The sequence below is a fragment of the Elaeis guineensis genome, chromosome 4 (assembly GCF_000442705.2).
Source record: "Elaeis guineensis isolate ETL-2024a chromosome 4, EG11, whole genome shotgun sequence".
Classification (NCBI taxonomy): domain Eukaryota; kingdom Viridiplantae; phylum Streptophyta; class Magnoliopsida; order Arecales; family Arecaceae; genus Elaeis; species Elaeis guineensis.
The window spans coordinates 131034002-131056077 of NC_025996.2; the positions used below are offsets into that span (position 1 = coordinate 131034002).

The following is a 22076-nucleotide window of genomic DNA, read 5'->3' on the forward strand; positions in this document are numbered from 1 at the left end:
TAATTATATATTTTTTTAATATATATTTATTTATAAAAAAATTATTAAAAAAATAAATCAAAAAAATTAGAGTTTCAGAATCATGTTTATAATGATTCAAGCAATCAAGCTACTTGAATTTAACCTTAATTTTTTTAAAAATTTTTAAAATTAAAAAATATTTTTATAATTATTTAAATAATAAAAAATATTATCAAATAAAAAATATATAAAATTAGTATTATATTATAGTTAATTTAAAAATATTATTTGAAATATATAACATTTTTTTTGAATTTATGAGTTTCAAAATTATTATTTAAATTTTTTAATTTATATATAATATTTTTTTAATAATTATTAAACTATCATGTTTTATTATATTTGAAGAAATGATTAAGAAGAAAGATTCAGAGTGACATTGGTTGGGATCATGGCGAGATACTCTCGGTTCGGCATCATTAAATATGCAAATAGTGCAACACAGAATTCAATGGAGGAGGGGTGATTAGGTTGAAGCAGCACCTGATTGGTGATTATCCTGATGTGTTTATGTGTCAGAAATATTCGCACGAGATCCAACAGTTGATGAAAAAATACTTTGCTGATTCAAAAGCAGTGAAGAAAAAGACAGCAGAAAAGGATGGAAGTGGACCGTCGAGCTGCAGAGCCACCTTCTTATCACTCTAAAGAGTCAGAGGAGGCTTTCGCTTCAGATGATGAGGAGGTACAGATTGAGGCTGTCATTCAGGCGAGCTTGACTGATCAGTACCGACAGGAGAAGATGGCCCAGTATAGATAGCGATTTAGACCATCATGCTACGAATCGGGATCTGGATCAGCAATTGGTGGGGGAGAATTTGAGTTCAGAAGGCTACCTCAGTCAGAGAGCCCGATGGTAGAGGGAGCAAGCACAGCATGTCATATTTGTTGGAGCTTTTGGTAGTAGGAGATTTTCCAGAGATATTCCAGCAGGAGCCACCATCCATGATTTGGATCCATATGCTTTGCCCAGCAAGGATTCAAAGCAGCAGAGGATTGACACTATGGTGAAGAAGTATAAGAAGAAGGATATATGGCAAGCTATTGAATCATGATTTTATTTTACCCATATTCCAGTAAATACAGCAGACAATCCTTACTATCGATCTGTCATTTCAGCTATAGAGACTGTCGGCCAGGGTGTAGATCCACCAGGACCTAAGGACATCTATGGTCAGCTTCTTGACAGTAATAAGAAGGATCTGCAGAGATGGATTGCTTCTTGCAAGAATAAATGGTCCATATACGGACTGACAGTGATGTGTGATGGTTGGATCGGTCCTACCAAACGGAGCATCATTAATTTTTTGACATACTGTGATGGAAAAATATTATTTCACAAATCAATTAATACTTCAGATAAGATGCACAATGCCACATATATCCTTAGTCTGATGGAGGAGGTGATTAATTCAGTGGGTAAGCAGTATGTCGTGCAGGTCATCACAGATAATGGACCACAATATAAGGCTGTCGGAGAGTTGCTGATGGAGCAGCGACCGCAGATATATTAGACCCCATATGCTGCACATTGCATTGATCTTATATTGATAGATATCGAAAAGATTCGTAGGATGCTGTAGGTAGTGGAGATTGTCCAGACTATTACTAGATTCATCTACAATCACACATGGGTTCTTTCATTGATGCGGACGTATACTGGGGGGGAGATCTTAAGATCGGATATCACACGATTTGCTACCAACTACATAGCACTTGATAGTCTTCTTCAGAAGAAAGTAGCTTTACGTCAGATGTTTGTCAGTGCCGAGTGACAGGAGAGCAGATATGCGAGGGCCGACACTGATGGAAGTCATGTGGAGAACTTGATGATGAGTTAGTCATTCTGACAGTGGGCTGAGAAGGTAGTGAAGGCTATTAAGCCATTATATGAGGTGCTTCACGTTGTGGATAGTGAAAGATATCCCAGATGGACTTCTTGTATTACATAATGGAGAGGGCAAAGAAACAGATCAGTAAGAATGATCTGAAGCATGCTCAAGAATCCATTAACATCATTGAGCACCGTTGGGACTATCAGATGGGTAGAAATTTGCATCTAGCCGATAAGCATGGATTCAAAAATATTTTAAAATATTTTTTTTTATGCTTGTAAAAGTGTACTTAATCAATTATGATTTATCTGCAGCTTATTATTTGAATTTGAGATTTCAGTATACCATTTCTGGGATAGATATAGATAATGAGTTTCTTGCTGCTCTTCGTAATGTGATATATAAGATGGTGCCCGATCCAGAAATCGTATCGTTATGTCTGCAAGAGATATGCTAGTTTAAACCAGATGTGATTATTCAACTGAATTCGATCTGTACTTAATGATATATTTATAAATTTAATAAATATTTTTTTTACAGATAAAATAGTTTAGAGAGGGATCAGACAGCTTTAAAATCCTATCAGCTATCATAAGCAAAAAGTAAATGAATTCAGATAAATTACTTATCAATAATGAGCAGCATAGATTGATATGTAATTTTGCTTAATAATATCATAAAATTTGATATGTAATTTTGCTTTTGCAGCTAAATGATGGATTCATTTTGGAACGTCTGCAGAATATTTGAGAGATGTGGCTGTCCATATTCTTTTCCAAACAGTCTCTGCTAGTGGTTGTGAGCATAATTGGTCGACTTTCGTCCTTATCCACAGCAAACAGAGAAATCATCTGACACAAAAATGCCTCAATGATCTTGTATATGTTCACTATAATCTGAGGTTGAGACTAAAATGCATTCAGGAGGAAGTACAACTGAAGTATACTGATCCGATACTAGATGATTATGCTGACGAGGACGACGATCCGATCATCGGATGGCTTATAGGTCAGCAGCAAGAGTCAGAGCTTGATGAACCGGGGTTCCCTCCGCGACCAACCAGTGTGGTAGCTAGGGAGATCAGGGTGGATCCAGGATAATGAGCAGAAAAAAATATTCCACATAAGGTTTCAGCTGATCAGTCACAGCCTGAAGGGACACAGGGGACTCATTCATCATATGACTCGATGTCCGATACATCCTCCAGAGGTTCGAGTGACAGATGTTTAGACGAGGTCGGCAGTCAACAAGAAGACATCCATCCTCCCAATCACAGAAAACTCAGTCACAGAGGGGCACAAGGGGAAAAAAAAGACAGTTGCATGTGTACCACTCTCGAGAGTACAAGAGCTATTTGGCTTAGATTCGAAGATCAGAGAGAGTGATGATGATACTGGTAGTAATGGTCATAGATCTGATGATCAGGGAGAAACTGAAAGACAGAAGGCTACTGCTTATGAGACACAGCCGTAGGGTGATATTCGATTCACTGGTGAGTCTCAGTTTACACGTGCCACACAAGATAGGGACCATGGTGGACGAGTTGGTAGAGATCATGGAGAGTCGATTTCATATAGACGACGGGATCCTATAGGTCGTCCAGCACACGATGCAGCTGCAGATGATCTTGCACGTGGAGTAGGGTCCATAGATGTATCTGGATCATCCTCACATTATGGATCTTATTATCCGCAGCCACCTTATGATCCATATAGATATGGTGCATCTGAGGCATTGTCTTCTAGTGGTTAATACCCTATATAGTCTGGAGCATCTTACGGATTGATTTTGCTACCGGCATATTCGGATGGGCTCCTCTGCAGTCATACCATCATCTCGAGGATATTTCTCAGAGTCAGAGTTTGAGTGAGAGATCTAAAATATTTTACAATCCAAAGAGGATGCCTTATGGGATGAATATTCAGGAGTACAGTGCATTTTGGTTAGAGGGTTGGACTGATATCCCTCCAGATTATGTCAATGATCCAGATATCTACAAGTGTCACAAACACTCGACGAAATATTAAATACAGAGCAGATCTTGAGGTTAGTATATCATTTTTTGTACTTTATACTTTAAAAGTTTAGATACATTTTAATGCATATTTATATATTTTTATTTTAATTTTAGGATGATATAGTTGTAATATAATATAAATAAATATATATTTAAAATTATGGATCAAAAATCCCTATACCACTATTGAACTCAAAAATTAAATCCAAATATGTCAATAATATACAATATAATATAATTTTGAGATTGTATTTATGAATTAATAACTTGAACATCCAAAAAAAAATGAAACAAAAAAAATTTGTACCGATACTGAACCGGTATGCCGAAACGTACCATGTGTCAGTACGATATGATATCGATACCATACCGTATCGGTTCGCCACCGATACAGGATCCGATATCAGTACAGCGAACCTTGGTTGGTCGTGTTTCTGAAATTTCAACTGTTTATGCTTTCTAGCATTTAATGTCATACCTTTAACCTGAGATTGTGGATCAGAGATCGTGGCAACCACCGCATACTCATGGAGAACTTTCCCCACAAGTATGTAAGACATTTCATCACAATATCATAAAGCAATAGCAGAATAAAACTCAAATAATTAATGTTCAACTTTAATTCAAATAACTAAATAAAATATCTTACAAATAATATTCTATAGTTTTTCATCAACTTCAATAAATCCTAATCTAAAATAAAGATATCAAATTTTGCTTCTAACTCGCTCTCCCATATAGAATCCCCAAGTTAAACTAGTCTTTTGAATCTGTAAAAATAGTAAAATATAGAGAAATGAGCTAGACAACCCAGTAAGTAATGTATACTTTAGCTAGCTAAATTCAACAATAATAATATACTGAAAATAAGCATGCAAGGTGCATCAATTTAAAATATACAATACTAAGATTCATACGAATTCATTTTCATTCATAAATAGATTTCTTTCAAAATATTACGCTAATCTCAATAGCCATGAACTAAATCAAGGTACCAGCGCATAATCCTTATTGGTAGGATATCAAATTGCCAATGTTTAACCATCCTATTAACATGATATCAAATTACCAGTGCACAACCTCCACTAGCATGGTATCGAAGTACCAGCATTTAACCACTCGACTAGCAAGATATCAAAGTGCTAGCGTTTAACCATCCTACTGGCGGGGTATCAAAATACCAGTGTTTAACCCCCACTGACAGGATTCAATACATAGGTTGTGAGTCAAAATTCATCTCAAACTAATATACTTTCTTTAAAAACATATTTCATATTCCAAATTGAATATGTCATAAAGCCATGTGACATTGAAATCAACCAGTATGATTCATATCAAATTCAATATATTCGATCATAAATCACTTAATATTTCAGAAAAGGGACATACTAGTAATTCAAAATACATGCATCATATTCATAAATTATGAATAATCCACTACAAAAAATATTTTATACTTGTCGATAAATCTTGAAAAAGTGCAGCATTACTTATCTCATACATACTCCAACAAACCCACATAATTTCATAAATTTTTTTTCAAAATTTTTAATTTATAGATCAAATTGCAGTATCCTACTGCTAGACATCTTCTTGTCGAAACAACTACAACCCTATGATAATTAGTCCAATAATCAGAAAGCATATGAATAATCAAGAAAGGCATGATTGATGAATAGCCGTATCTAATAGTCCAAATCAATCTAGTCATGATAATTTTATTCAAACATCATCAAACTAAGTGGTTTGGAGTCTCTCTACTAGGTCAACTTGGACTTAAAGCTATAGGGCTCAAAACCTTCACTAGTTTCATAAATCACATGGAGAGAGAATATCATAGGAGAAAGAAATTAACAAGATGGAACATGGCGAATTAGGCAACACTGTCTGACATCTCAATTGATCTGATTGAACTAGTGCACAGATGGTTCAATAAAAATCATAGATTATCAAATCTAATGATATCTGGTCTGATCAAGATAGGTGCCGGTATGTTGTCCTATGACTGCATATAAGGACCCCTTCACTAGGATTGTTCTAACTCATTAATAGTCTTTTAAAAGATTTAGATAATCTTAAGAGAGAGAAACAATCTATAGAGAGATACTTTTAGAGAGAAATTTGTAGAGAGAGTAAGATTTTCTAGAGAGAGAAACTACAGAGTAAAAGTGGAGAGAGACAATTCGGGGAGAGAGAGGGAAGAGGGAAGAGAGAGGAACTTTCTTCCTTGTTTTCTTTTTTTTCTTTCTTTCTTTTTTTCCCTTCTTTGCTTCTTTTTCTCTTGGTGGAACAAGAGACTTCTCCCCAATGATGGCGGTGGTTGGGGATGCAGGCCACGGTGGCTCAAGTGGGGGACCATAGGTCAGCGGTCAGTAGTGCCAAAATCAAGCAAAAGGAAAAAAATCAAAAAAAAAAAAAGGGAATTTCTAGTTCGGTCTTTTCCAACAAAAATCCGGTGATGGTTGGCCAGAATCCAAGTTCTAACTACTAAGGAAGGAGAGGAGGGTCAATCAAAGATTGTCAACCATTACCTAGCTTTTTTGGCGACTGTTTAGGCTGAAATCTAGTGGGCATAGTGATGGCTTCCGTGAGGAAAACTCTGGCAAATCAATGGAGAACTTCGTGAACTCCAGATTAGGATCAAAAAGAGGGTGGAGGGGCTCTTAAATAGAGCCAGAGAGCACTAGAATCCAGCTCAAACTTATCTTCTTCCGTCGAGGAGGAAGATGAGTCTTGTTCGGACTCTCCTTCCCCTTTTCCACCATATTTCCAGCATGTGCAATGCACGTGCTGGCTATTCTTTTTTTTTTTTTTTTTTCTCTCTTTTTTGTCATGCTTCAAATGCAACAGGAATTTTGCTGGATTGGGGGTATTACATTAGATTTAAAAGAAGTGCATCAGAAACTTCATATTTTCTTGCGATGTTTCTCAGACAAATTGAAGGCTATTTTCTAAGGGATTCTGGTGTCTTACCTTAGAAAACTTTAGTGTTTGTGAGTCTTCAGATCTCAGTTGGCTTGTCCAATTCTATACTTGTCAAGATTATATGTTTTGAAAGGATTATGATGGCTTTCTTTTATATTGTACCCTAAAAATACAAGTTTTTCCATTTTAGTAAGTCTTCTACAATGTTATGTTAGGAAATGTTTGAAGTGTCTTGTTGGTTTCTGTTTACTATTTCTTTCCTAGGGAGAAAGTTTAAAAGGTTTCCCAGTCATCATGTCTTATCATGTGTTTATCTATAAAAGGAGAAAGGGAAGAGAGCATGCTCATTTCTGATGATGAATAATCAATACAACTACTTCTGTTCTATGTCTAAACACTTCCCCATTCCCCCTCATTTTGGGCTGGACTGGAGGAATCACCTCAAGTCTTGAAAATAGTTGCCATCAGAAGCATAGTTTTGTTCCCAATAGTAGCTTTTCGGTATAGAAAATCTGAAGAAACTTTAGGTTTCACATAAATTTCCAAATATGAAATTTCAAATATAAATTTCTTATTGTTGATTCAGTCTCCTAGATCGGATCTACATCAGTTCTGCTCTTGCATATTACTCCATAGGGAAATGAGAATAAAAGCTCAATGTTTGGTCGAATAAGAGCCTTTTTATGTGCTTTTTGTTAGCATCTCTGATATGGCTTGCTTCATTCCTTACATGAAGACTTCACATGTAACATGTTGGTAGTTTTCACTTAAGACATGCTAACTCAGCCAATTTCAGAGATCTTTTCGCAGTAAAATATGACTGTTTGTCTCAATTATACATGATAATTCTAAGGGGGCAGGGAACCAGAAGTTCATGAATTGCACTTTGCTGAAAACTAATATATTATGAGAACTTAGTCCTGTGACAAGCTGTCCGTACACAATGGAACTTTCCATAGTAGGGCAACAAATGTAGGTATCTTTAAACTTATGGCTGCATGAATTTTGAATAGCTTTTGGATCTGATTTGATTGCCTGGTCAAGAAATATTGCAATTATGTTAGAAGGATGCAGCAGTGTGTTTGGGTAGACAAAATGTAATGGATCATAGCATATTTTAGTAGTTAAGCTTTAAAAATTTAAAAGTGCAAGGACTTTGAAGGCAGTGGTCCTTGTGATGATGTACGGTTGAAAGAAGAGTTGAATTGCCATCATTGTTGTCAAATAAATCTATCATCAGCAATAGCTGATCTACTTGCCATGTGATGTACCACTGAATTTAAGTTGACATTATGAATATTGAAGGAGTGATGCTAGAGATGCAGATGTAGTAAACATGTCTAGTTGTCTACAGCCAATCTACAGTTAAGGTCTAATGCATCAAATTACTTCCAAAATGGACTTATAAGTGGTTACAAACCTACAATTATATAAAGTGATCCCCTCCCCTCTCTATTATGCCATCTAGCAGCCCGCACAAGTTGTTAACGGACAGTTGTGGCTTGTGGGGCTTATTCATGTAAACAGAGTAATGTAAAATGAATATGTTGGGTGCAGAGGTATAGTTTCTAAGTAGAATTTTCACTTTTTTGAAGCTAAAGATTGTATAGGCCTACATAACTACATTAGAGAACAATTTTTTTCTTTTTAAAAAATATCGAATTCATGTTTGTGAATTATTCAGATAGTGGTTAGATGACTGAAAAATCTCAACCAAACTTGTTCATCTTGGTGATTGAAATGTGATCTTTGTTCAATTGATCAGGATTTTTTTTTGACATTTTTTTTCAGTGATCCATTGCTGTTCAAGGAAAGTGTCAACATATTTGTATTCTTAAATTTTATCCAATCCAAATGTTTTTCACCTTTTCTTGACATTATGATTGTCATGATATTTAGATGGAGTTTCACTTATTTTACTTATTAAAATGATACAACTCATCTGTAGTGCCTAGTGATTAACAGATCACATGGCTAGATTGTATCATCGATCGTATCAATGAATAGTGGAAAAGCAAACTTCAAATTTATGAATGAAATATGCCTGATTCCCTGTGAAGAGCTCCATCAAACTTAACATATTTGGATTAGCCTTTTTGTTATGGATGTTTAGTTCTACTTCACTTATGGATTATGTCTGGATGGGGCCTACTATTTCTACTTCACATCTGTAGCATATCATGAAATACAACGTATCACTTACAGACATTTGAATTTTGAAATATCCAAGGTTTTAGATCCCAGTGGGATGGGGGGGGAGGGGGGTCTCGGTTGTCCCATCCCTTTTCTATGAGAAAATGGGATTGGGATAGGTTCAGGACTCCAAAACCCATCCACAGAGAGAGAAGAAGAAAGAGGGAGGAAGGAAAGATGAAGAAAAGAAAAAAAATGAAAGAAAAGAAGAAGAAAAATGAAAAAAAGAAGGAAAGGGAGAAGAAAAAGAAAGAAAAAGGAAAGGAAAAAGAGAAAGGTAGAGGGAAAGAAAGAAAAAAGAAAAAAAGAAAGAAAGAAAGGAAAGAAGGGAAGAAAGATAGGGGATATCTACCAAGATGCATGATCAGGACTACTATCGAGATAAGACGGGACAGCGGAGTGTCCTATTCCATGGAGAAATCAAGGCAACTTTATCCCATAGGATTTAAAACCTTGGAAATATCTATTTTCATACGTATCTTATGACTCCCTGTAACATTTATTGTAATTGGCTCTTGATTTTGAATTCTTTGCTTGGTTTTTATGATTATATCTCCTGCAAAAATTTTAGTTTTTCTATATGCTTACATCACATATTCTGGCAGGGAGTGATGGCCATCCTGGAGATCCAACTGAATGCAGTTTCTGTTGTAAACCTTGTTATGTCAATAGGAATTGCTGTTGAGTTTTGTGTGCATATCACACATGCATTCTCGGTTAGTCTCTCTCTCATTTACACACAGTAATGCTAATAGTTTACATTCACAGCATAACAACTTCAGTTCTGCTGTTTTGGTCTACACAATCCAACAATGACAATGTGTTTATATTACTATGACCATCTTCAATAAATCATTTTTGGAGAACATACGAATATAAACATGCATATATTTGATGTATATATGTGTGTGTGTGCATGCGCGCGCATAGTCAACCACTCTCTCACTTTCTCTCTCATCCTTAAGTTGGAGTTTGAACTTGGATAAATCTTTTAGACTTGTCTGATGTCCAAATAATCTGAGTGGGGACCTAACGAGGTTACAAAGAATGTAGGCAGTTCCTTTTCCTACTTGGGCATGGAATTGTAAGAATTAGCTTGTATTGCATAATTCAGACATATGATTAGTAGTTTCGAACCAGGTATATGGTTTGTATGAGAAAATTTTCGCATGCCACCTAAGCCCTTGGGCAAGTAATTTCAATTTTTTATTCATAAATTCTATTATGCTTTCATCTAGATTCCTCTCAAAACTCAAAGAACTTAAGTTTGGTGTAATGGTGTAGAGAAAATGCTTTCTGATTTTTAAAAAACATGAAAGATAACCAAGAGAAGGAATTAGCTTATATATACTTATCATTTGGCCTTACAGGCTAGTTATGACCAAAACTCCGAAACTATATCTAGTTTTCTATTTCCTTCAAATGAAACTGAAGCATTTTGGTTTTGGTTTTAGATGTACAAGTAAAACTTAAATGATATAGGCAAGTATATGAAGTCCCATAGCCCATAACATATAAAATATGTACAACAAAATTAAATATAAATGTCAGAAAAGTGAATTAAATTAAAAAAATTGCAAATGCCAAAAATAAATTGACTATGTTGAAAGGAAAGGTGATATTCTTGATGATGAGATATCCAACAGGCATCTACCTCTTATTTATAATAGTGCTGTCTGGATATGGGTGTGACATTCATAGACATTCAAGCATCTCAGGAAGAGGATAAAAATGGGAGATAGGGACATGTAAGGAACTTAAATAAACTATACTTTCAATATTATCAAAAAAAAACATTCAAATATGACTTTCAACCAACATGTTTCTTATTCAAACTCCTAAATTATTTTAAGAATATAAGAACATGACTTTTTGCAAAGTTATTGTTACGCCTACATAAATTCCCCGAAGGAACGAGCATAATTCTAACTATCATTATCATGGATCAAAATGACTAATGAAAGGGTCCAACCAAGGTTCCCTGTATCGGTACCGGACGGCATGCCGGTGCCAGCTCGGTACAGTATGGTACGGTACCATACCGTACCGACACACGATATGCCAAAACATATCGGTTCGGTATCGATACACAATTTTTTTTTTGATTTTCAAATATTTTTTGGATATTGAAGTTAATAATTGATAAATACAACTTCAAAATGGCATTATATTGCATATTATTGACATATTTGGGTTCAATTTGGAGTTAGGTAGCGGTACAAAGACTCTTGATCCAAAATTTCAAATATATATTTATTTACATTATATTTCAACAATGTCATCTTAAAACTAAAGAAAAAATATATAAAATATGCATTAAAATATATTTAAATATTTAAGTACAAAGCGCAATAACTGATATACGAATCTCAAGATGTACTCTGCATTTAATTTCTTGTCGAGTGTCTGTGATGCTCGTAGATGTCTGGATCATTAACATAGTCTGGAGGGACATCAGTCCAACCCTCTAGCCAAGCTGCACCGTACTCTCGAATATTCATCCCATAAGGCATCCTCTCTGCATTGTAAGACATCTCAGACCTCTCACTAAAACTTTGACTCTGAGAAGTATCCTCAGGATGATGGTACGGCTGTGGAGGAGCCCATCCAAATATGCCAGTAGCAAAATCTGATCCGTAAGATACTCCAGACTGCATAGGGTAGTAACCACTAGAAGACGATGCCTCGGATGCACCGTATGCATATGAATCATAAGGTGGCTGCGGATAGTAGGATCCATAATGCGAGGATGATGCAGATACATCCATAGACCCTACTCCACGTGCAAGATCGTTCGCAGCTGCATCATGTGCTGGACGACCTTTAGGAGCTCATCGTCTATATGAAATCGGCTCCCCACGGTCTCTACCGACTCGTCCACCATGATCCCTATCCTGTGTGACATGTGTAAATTGAGACTCATCGGTGAATCGAATGTCACCCTGTGGCTGTCTCATTAACGATGGTCTCCTGTCCTCCAGTTCCTCTCTGATCATCAGATCCATGGCTACTACTACCAGTATCATCATCACTCTCCCTGATATCCGTATTTGAGCCATATAGCTCTTGTACTCTCGAGAGTGGTGCACGTACAACTGTCTTTTTCTTTCTCCCCTTTGTGTCCCTCTGTGACTGAGTTTCCTGTGATGGAAGGATGGATGCCTTCTTGCTGGCTGTCGGGAGGATCGTCTATACATCTCTTACTCGAATCTCTGGAAAGATGTATCGGATAGCGAGTCATGTGATGAATGAGTCCCTTGTGTCCCCTCAGGCTGTGGCTGATCAGCTGGAACTCTATGTGAAATATTTTCTTCTGTCCATTGTCCTGGATCCATCCTGATCTCTCTCGCCACCACATTGGCTGGTCGTGGAGGAGACCCCGGCTCATCAAGCTCTGGCTCCTGCTGCTGATCTACAAGCCATCTGATGATCGGATCGTCGTCCTCGTCAGCATAATCATCCAGCATCGGATCAGTGTACTTCAACTGAACTTCCTCCTGAATATATTTTAGCCTCAATCTCAAATTGTAGTGAACATATACAACATCATCGAGGTATTTTTGTGTCAGACGATTTCTCTGTTTGCTGTGGATAAGGGCGAAAGTAGACCAATTATGCTCACAGCCACTATAGCAGAGACCGTCTGAGAAAGAATACGGACAGCCATATGTCTTAAATTTTCTACTGACGTTCCAAAATAAATCCACTATTCAGCTGCAAAAGCAAAATTACATATCAAATTTGATGATATTATTAAGTAAAATTATATATCAATCTATGTTGCTCATTATTGATATGTAATTTATCTGGATTCATCTGCTTTTTGCTTATGACAGCTGATGGAACTCTAAAACTGTCTGATCCCTCTTTAAACTATTTTGTCTGAAACAAAATATATTTCTTATTTATAAATATATCAGATCGAATTCAGTTGAATAATTACATCTATTTTAAACTAGCATACTTTTTGCAGACACAACGATGTGATTTCTGGATCGGACACCATCTTATATATGACATTGCGAAGAACAGCAAGAAGCTCGCTGTCCATATCTATCCCCAGAATGGCATACTGAAATCTCGGATTCAAGTAATAAGCTGCAGATAAATTTCAAGACTGATTAAGCACACTTATTTTCATGCTTCAAAAAAATATTTTAAACATTCTTGAATCTAAACTTACTAGCTAGATGCAAATTTCTACCCATCTGATAATCCCAACGGCGCTCAATGATGTTAATGAATTCTTGAGTATGCTTGGGATCATTCTCACTGATCTATTTCTTTGCCCTCTCCATCATGTAATATAAGAAGCCCATTTGGGGGTATCTCTCGCTGTCCACAGTGCGAAGCACCTCATATAAAGGCTTGATAGCCTTCACTACCTTCTCAGTCTGCTGTCAAAATGACTGACTCGTCACCAAGTTCTCCACATGACTTTCATCAGTGCCGGCCCTCACATATCTGCTCTCTTGCCACTCGGCACTGACAAACATCTGACGTAGGATTGCTTTCTTTTGAAGAAGACTATCAAGTACTATGTAGTTGGTAGCAAACCGTGTGATACTCCATCATAAGATCTCCCCCCAGTATGCGTTCGCATTAATGAAAGAACCCATATGTGGTTGTAGATAAATCTAGTAATGGTCTGGACAATCTCCACTACTTGCTGCACCCTGCGAATCTTCTCAATATCCATTAATATAAGATCAATGCAATGTGCAGCACATGGGGTCCAGTATAACTGCGATCGCTGCTCCATCAGCAACTCTCCGATAGCCTTATATTGTGATCCATTATCTGTGATGACCTGCACGACATGCTGCTCACCCACTGAATCAATCACCTCCTCCATCAGACCAAGGATATATATGGCATCGTGCATCTTATCTGAAGCATCAATTGATTTGTGAAAAAATATTTTTTCATCATAGTATGTCAAAAAATTAATGATGCTCCGTCTAGTAGGACTTGTCCAACCATCACACATCACTGTCAGACCGTATGTAGGCCATTTATTTTTGTAAGAAGCAATCCATCTCTGCAGATCCTCCTTGTTGCTGTCAAGAAGCTGATCATAGATGTCCTTAGGTCCTGGAGGATCTACACCCTGGCTGGCAACCTCTATGGCTGAAATAGCAGATCGGTAGTAAGGAGTGGCTGCTGCATTTGCTGGAATATGGCTGAAATAAAACCATGATCCAATAGCTCGCCACATATCCTTCTTCTTATTTTTTTTCAGCATACTGTCAATTCTCTGCTGCTTTGAATCTTTGCTGGACAAAGCATGTGGATCCAAATCTTGAATACTGGCTCCCACTGGAATATCTCTGGAGGACCTCCTCCTACTACCAAAAGCTCCCAATAAAGAAGACATGCTGCGTCTACTTCCTCTACCACCAGGCTCTCTGACTGAGGTAGTCCTTCTTAACTCGAATTCTCCCCCATCAGTCGCTGATTCAGACCCTGATTCATAGCATGATGGTCCGAATCACTCTCTGTACCAGGCCATCTCCTCCTGTCGGTACTGATCCGCCAAGCTCGCCTGAATGGTAGTCTCAATCTGCGCCTCCTCATCATCTGGAGCAGAAGCCTCCTCTGACTCTCTAGAGTGATAAGAAGGTGGCTTTGCAGCTCGACAGTCTACTTCGATCTTTTTTTGCTTTGTCCTTTCCTTCACTGTTTTCGAATCAGCAAAGTACTTTTTCATCAATTGTCGGACCTCTTGCGGATATTTTCAATACATGGACACATCAGGATAACCACCAGTTAGGTGCTGCTTCAACCTAGTCACCCCTCCTCTCTTGAACTCTGTGTTGCACCATTTATGTCTCCAATGATGCCGAGCCAAGAGCATCTCGTCTTGATCCCAACCGATGTCACGCTCTGGATCTTTCTTTTTACTCATTTCTGCAGGTATAACAAAATACTAATTATTTTGAATTAACTGTAATATAATATTAATTACATATATTTTTTATTTGATAATATTTTTTACTATTTAAATATTTACAAAAAGAATTTCAAAAAAATCTCAAGTTAGATTCAAATATTTCAATTATTTTGAATCATTCTAAACATTATTCTCAATTTCAAAACTAACTCTGATTTTTTATTTTTTTATTTTTTTAATAATTTTTATATAAATAAATATATATTATAAAATAGCTGATTAATTAAAGTGAACGAACATCATGCTCTAAATTTTTTTCTTATAAATATATGCAAGTATAACAAAACATGATAGTTTAATGATAATTAAAATAATTATATATAATTTTAAAATAATTTTAATAATTATTTTAAAACTTATAAATTTAAAATAAATATGTTATATACTTCAAATAATATTTTTAAATTAACTAAAATATAACACTATTTTTATATATTTTTTATTTTATAATTAATTTTTTTATTTAAATAATTAAAAAAATATTTTAAAAAAAATTTGAGATTAGATTTAAGTAGCTTGAATCATTCTAAACATGATTTTCAAACTCTGATTTTTTTTCTTAAATTTAATTTTTTATTAATTTTTAAATGAATAAATATATAAAAATATTTAAAAAATATATAATTAATAAAAATTAATAATTTTGGTATCATCGTGTAGATCTTTCAAAGATTTACCACATATAGTTAAATCATACCAAAATCATAAGATTTTGGCATGATTTTTTTCTATTTTCATTTTACCTCATTTTATCCTATTTCTAACAACAAAAATAAAAAAAAATATTTACTAACAAAATAATAGATTATCTTACCTCCGACCAAAGATCAGCCTCTTCTCAAATCACTCCTCCAATTTCACGAAATTTTGCCTTCTTTTCTAATTTTTTGGAGGTCTCAACGAAACCGTTGAGACCAAGGTTGCCCACGGCCACGGGTGTTCTCTGAGAACTCTCAGAGAACACCGAAGGCCTGGTCCTTATTAAAGCACCAGGCCCTCCCCCCCATGTGAAGTGGGCCACACCCATTTCTCTCCCCCCTCCCCCTCCAAAACCACGTGAAAAGGCCCCCACCTTCCCCCCTCCCCCCCTCCCCCATGTGAAATGATCCCCCAAGCGGTATGGTTCGGTTCATCCCGAACCGATGGCGAACCGAGCTATACCGCCCGATTTCGGGTGGTATGGGCCCGAACTGCACCGATCTAGGCGGTTCAGTGCGGTTCGGGGTCGTTTTCCAAAAAACAGGCCTGAACCGGACCGATAAGGGACCGGTCCGGCTCAGTACACCCCGTACTAGGCGGTTCGGCCCGGTACGGCAAACCCTGGATCCAACTATCCAAGTATGTACCAATTTGTGAAAGATACCATCAAAGAGTTTGTTGAGTATTTGAATGTCTAATACATATCTGACTTGTCAATAGGATCTGACATAGATTCTTCGAGATGGTCGTGAGGGTCCAAGTAGCAAAATTTCTAAAAGTTTAGCTTTAGACATTCGGCCTCAAAAGGCTTTGATACAAGGATCCAAGCCTCACGCAGATACCTCAATCTGAATTTGATTGAAGGTGCATAGCCTCTCACCAAGTACTTTTCTCATATTAACAATAGCCTCTCACTTTCTTGCACGGCCTGATACTTCACAAAAATAATCAGGAAAGATACTCTATATTCTTCTTTAACTCAAATATGCTCAAAATGGAGGAGAAGATGTGTAATTTGTTGGAAAAAAAAAGTCTCCTGGAAAGCCCTTAAAAACTTGAGTAGGACTCAAATTACTAATTATAGAAACAAAAATATTGACCATTTATGCCAATTGACAATTACATGATTTCCTAGGCATCGTAAGGCAGAAATTAGGTGTCAATTTTTTGGTGATATCATGATATTCCCATTGACTTCACTCAAGCAGCACCTTATCAATTTCTTGGTGATATCTTCCATACCTGGACTCCATTCGACAAATATGGAAAGCTAACTCAATACCTGAACTGCATTTGACAATATGGAAAGCTCACTCAATCTGATAGAAAAGAAATGGTTTGATGCTTTGACTTCACAAGCTGTCCTTTTCCTTTTGGCTGTTATCTGGGATGTTGGTCTTAGTCTGACTACCTTCAATCTATTAGTTGGGTCTGGTGCCCTCGAACTCTCATGCTGGATTATCCTAGTACATTGGTCATATATTGAGATGGTATGCTGCCTGGCATACATCATTTAACGCATGGATTGATGAGGGTTTGGTAATGGGCAGGGGGAGAGGGGGTCAAAGGGAGAGGGAGGGAGGGGGGGTTCATGAGGGGGAAGGGAGTTGCAAGGTGCATGAAGGTGTAGAAGAGGGTTAAGGCTGAGGAAAGTGGAGGTTGGGGTGATTGAGCTTGGAGGATTATAGAGAGGAGCCAAGGGAAAGGTGCAGAAGGTGGTGGATCATAACAAAGGGGCATGATAGAGGATAAGAGGGAGCATAGGTAATGGAATATGGATGTTGAGGATGACTAGGTGGATGAGGGTAGAAATGGGAAACTCTAGAAGGAAAAGGAGGGGTTAATAAAATATTTATTAATGAGAGAGAAACGGAGAGCTTGGTGGTAGAGTAGGACCAGTAGGTGCAGTCAAGGTTTTAAATCTCATGGGACAAAATTGTCCCGGTTTCTTTACAAAATGGGATGGCTTACTGTTCCATCCTGTCCCGGCAGCAGTCCTGATCATGCATCTCGATAAATATCCTCAATCTCTTTCCCCTTTTTTTCTTTTCTTTCTTTCTTTTTTTTTCTTTCTTTCTTTTTTTTTTATTTTCTTGTACCTTTCTTTCCTTTCTCTTTTTCTTCTCCTTTGCTTTCTTTTTCTTATTTTTCTTCTTTTCTTTCACTTTTTCCTTTTTTTCATCTTTCCTTTCTTTCCTTCCTTTCCTTCTTTCCTTCTCTTTCCACATGGATAAGTTTTGGAGTCCTGAATCCATCTTGGTCCCATTTTTTCATATGAATGGGATGGGATGGGTAGGATGTCCTATCCCACCAAGACATAAAACCTTGGGCACATGGTTCGCCAAATCGCCTAGAATCCAATGGTTCAGGGTATGTCAAACTGTATCGGCAACTAATCGGTATGGTTCAAGCATTCAATTCAGAACATTGGCAAAAATGAAGCAAGGGAGACAGAGGGAAAGAGTGAGAGAGGAGGGGAAGGAAGGAAAGGGAAAGGCCAGGGTGGCCTATCGAGGCCACCGAGGGCTCGTTGGGGCTCTACGGTCCTCCTTGAGATACGAGAAGAGGGAGAGATAGAGAGGGAGGGGAAGGGAGAAAAGATAAGGGGTAGAAAGTAAGAAGACTGTCGGGTAGCTACCGGATGGCCCAAAATAGCCCGTAGCCACCGTGGGTTCGAAACAGGGGCAAAGCCTACCCGACAGCCCAAAATAGCCCGTAGCCACCGTGGGTTTGAAACAGGGGCAAAGCCCCTATTTTGTTGTATTTTTTTTTTAAAAGACGATACACAGTGAAGTCGGCAATGGATTTGCCGGCTTCACTCCCAGCACCCTCCGACAGCCTCCCCACCACCTTCCCCTGCCTTATCTTCTCTCTCTATCTCTCTCTGCTCTTATTTTCTCTCGTAGAGGACTGCGGAGCATGAGAAGCCTCGACAGCCCTCCGGTAGCCTCTACAACTCTCCGATACCCACGATCGGTATATCTGCTGGTCTCTCTTTCATTCCTTCCCTCTCCTTCCCTCCCCCATCTCTCTTTCTCTCTCTTTTCCTCCCTAGTTCACCCCACATTTTAGTGTTGGTTCAAATATGGTATGGTCTGATATGGGGGTGTACCAACTCATACCACTGGCCGGCCAGTACAAGGTTTGGTTCCGAGTCAGTGATTCTTGCTTGGGTGCAGTGTTATCATATTAGTTTGCTCTCAGTCTAAATCTCATTCGTTGGTTAATGCATCAATTAGGTTTAGATCCATCAGATTGCCAGACTAAAAACTACAGCTGACTTGAGTTATCAAATTGGATTAATAATGCTTGGATCGTTGTTAGGCTATATAACTCGAAACTGATTGCATGATTTGAGCATTGATGGTAAGATTACTGAGCCATAGATTCAACAACCTAATGACACTACAGAAGCTACTTCTATTCAGTTCTGATGGTATAATTTATACAGGACTAGCACTTTAATGGAAATTAAGAATTCCATAGTAGATAGAAATTTCTTCTATATAGGATGTTGCACCCACTTCAGAATTTCTCTAGAACTGATTCCCATGCCTGCTTCCTAAGCATTTTAAGATATCTGCTTCCTTGCATCTAGCTCTGATCCCACTTCAGTTAACTATGGTTTATATGATTACCGTAACTGAGTAAAAGCTGTTATACTTTATGGTGTTTTATGCTTGTTATAGAATTCTCCATGAGTTGCAAGTTATCTGATGTTTCCGTTTTAACAATTTCTGCAAAGCTTTATATCTTGAGTTAATAATATTCTTCTGGTCACAGGTCAGCAATGGGGATAGGCAGACCAGGGTCAAAAAGGCTCTGAGTACCATGGGTGCTTCTGTATTCAGGCAAGATGTTATTTGCCTTTTTGTTTTGTAGTTGCCATCCAGTAAAACAGCATCCTAGAAACCAAATAATTATGATACTCTAGAAGGCAACTGCTAATGTTAGTTCCTTTATCGAAATCTTTGTCTCCAACAGTTCCTGCTCCAGGAATGGGTTGACTGCTGTCTTTGACTCAACCTGTTTAATATATTTTAATTATCAAGACAAGTTATAATTGTAGCTTCTGTAATCCCATGTCAGAAAGAAAGTAGCATCTTTTCCACACAATGCTTCCATTATGATCTTACCAAGAGATGCACTGACTAGAGAAGTTTCAAATTAATTGGTTACAAGAAGATTATACAGCATAGGCTCCAAATTGTAGGATTAATGCAGGATAAGCCCGCTTTATTGCTTCTTGTCCCATATGTCACTCTTTCTACCAGGCTAGAACAACTTTTACAAGGGGTAAATGGGGATTTTAGAAAATTTGACAGATACCTCTGCTAACTGGAGTAGAATAATTTTGCCAAAATGGTAAACAGTTTCAACCCGGTTAATTCTTCCTTTTGTTCTCTAAAAAAGTCCCCAGACAAAACATAGTTGTTCTCCTGCTCCTTTTCTTTTCCTTCTTCCTTTTTTTTCCTTTCATGAAAAGCATGCCAAATTTGTGCTGAAGTCTCCACACCTTAGCTTGATTGAAACCTATGACTCCAAACATCCATCATAGGAGAATTTGACAATTGCATTCAAATAACATATTCACTTTTCCAAGCTGCCCATTCTGCAGTACCGTGAGGAGCATCAAAACCATAATCAGAAACATAGAACTTTGGTAGCATTTCAGAGATATCGAATATTCCCGAGAAATGTATGAGATGACTCATTTGCTAAAATACAATGTATTTTGAGCTTATTTTTTGTCTTTTGTGTATTCAATTGACTCCAATCTGGAAGCCATTTTTTTTTAATACTTGTTCTCTCTTTTCTTGCAGTGGAATTACACTGACAAAGCTAGTTGGAGTGATTGTTTTACATTTCTCCAGAACAGAAGTCTTTGTGGTCTCTTATTGAACTCTGGATTTCTAATTTCATATTTTGACCTAGAAACCACCAGTTTTAAATCTCAGCTTTTTGACCATGATCTTGTAGGTTTATTATTTTCAAATGTATCTGGCACTGGTGCTTATTGGTTTTCTGCATGGACTCGTCTTCCTACCAGTAAGTTTTTGAAATGTGCCCTTTCTGCAATATGGTCATCCCAGAGATTACCGTTGCTTGTATTAATTATTGCTTGGTTGTATGCAGGTGGTGTTGAGCATTTGTGGCCCTCCTTCAAGGTTCATGCAAGTCAACAGACAAGAAAGTCAGCCAACAACATCAACTCAGCAAAGCTAATTAATTTCTAACCCGGCCAATCTCAATATGCGTACCCATGTTGCATTTATGGAACCCTTTTTTTTTTTTTTTTTTGCTCGCAATAATGCATATGTAGCTTGTATCATCATGTAAAACTGAAACCAGATCTTAATGTACAATAAAAAGGAAAATGGTCCAGCTTGAAACATCAAGTATCCATCCATGGTGGTCCACTGCTGTGCATCTGCCAGAAAAGTCATACATTTGGGTTGTGAAAATTGATAACAGCATTGTTCTATTAGAAACGGGAAGAACTAGATTCAGTATCAATTTAACAAGCAGTGGGACGGTAAAAAGTGCTCTAGAGAAAGGAGTAATGTTAAGTGTCACCGAAATGTTCAAAGTTTTCAGTGGAAAAGTGCTCAACTTGCATGTGAATCGCTAGCATTCTGTCAAGGCCTCTCCAAAATGCATTGTTTCTTATGAAACGGCAAGCAAAAAAAATAACTAGCTTATAACCCCATGCAATACATGGGATGCGATTTTAGTGTCGATGATGAAACCGGAGATTTTGGTTATGATGTCCTGTTCCCTATTCTTAATTATTCATGATAGAACTATACACAAAATAATCATCTCATTGAACTCAAAAAATTAATTAGAAAAAGAAAAATAAGATTATGGATGATGCAAGAGTCAAACACGAGATACTTGATCTTGAAGGCCAAGTCTTTGATTGGCCACTTCTCGAGCGTCAGTAGCATTGCTACCTAGAGTCATTAGTTGTGAAAGTTATGAGGTCCAATTCTTAGATAATAAATAATGAGAAGCCTTGCAATCTAGTGGCCTTTTATCTTGGTATCTGTATGTATGGTATATTGTTACGCCTCCGATCCAAGATTTTGAGTCGAAGGTCATGGCAATCGCCGCATACTTATAAGAAACTTTTCTCATAAACATGTAAGGCATCTCATCATGATATCATACACATAAAGCTGAATAAATTTTAATTTTTTATTTTTTTAATCAAACCTTAGTTCAAATAACAAATCAAAACTCAGTGTCAAAAAAAAAATAATTGCCTAACAAAGTTAACACTTAAAATAAAATCTTGCATCAATTCTGTGAAAATCCTAAATCAAATAAACTAATTCCATCTCTAATCGGTCTCCCAACTGAAATCTCGCATTACGCTAATTTTCTGGATCTGTAAAGAAAAAAATATAACTCATCATGAGCTAAATAG

The 22076-nt window shown here is 37.1% G+C and overlaps 1 protein-coding gene and 1 pseudogene across 4 annotated transcripts in view; one reads left to right on the forward strand and one right to left on the reverse strand.

The window, feature by feature from the left end:
- The window catches only part of LOC105042658 (uncharacterized), a 164823-nt gene extending 143781 nt beyond the window's left edge, over nt 1-21042 (forward strand). For 3 of the 4 annotated variants that reach the window (XM_073256804.1, XM_073256805.1, XM_073256807.1), the window contains 5 exons: nt 9597-9707; nt 19427-19494; nt 20467-20533; nt 20624-20692; nt 20780-21042. In XM_073256804.1, coding sequence (XP_073112905.1) covers nt 9597-9707; nt 19427-19494; nt 20467-20533; nt 20624-20692; nt 20780-20869 — 405 coding nt within the window. In that variant the 3' untranslated portion in view covers nt 20870-21042. Of the gene's footprint in view, nt 1-2564; nt 3903-9596; nt 9708-19426; nt 19495-20466; nt 20534-20623; nt 20693-20779 lie in introns of those variants that run through there. The other variant, XR_012141048.1, reaches the window with a different exon arrangement.
- Nucleotides 11341-14899, reverse strand: LOC140856947 (uncharacterized; annotated as a pseudogene).
- Nucleotides 21043-22076: the final 1034 nt, after the last annotated feature.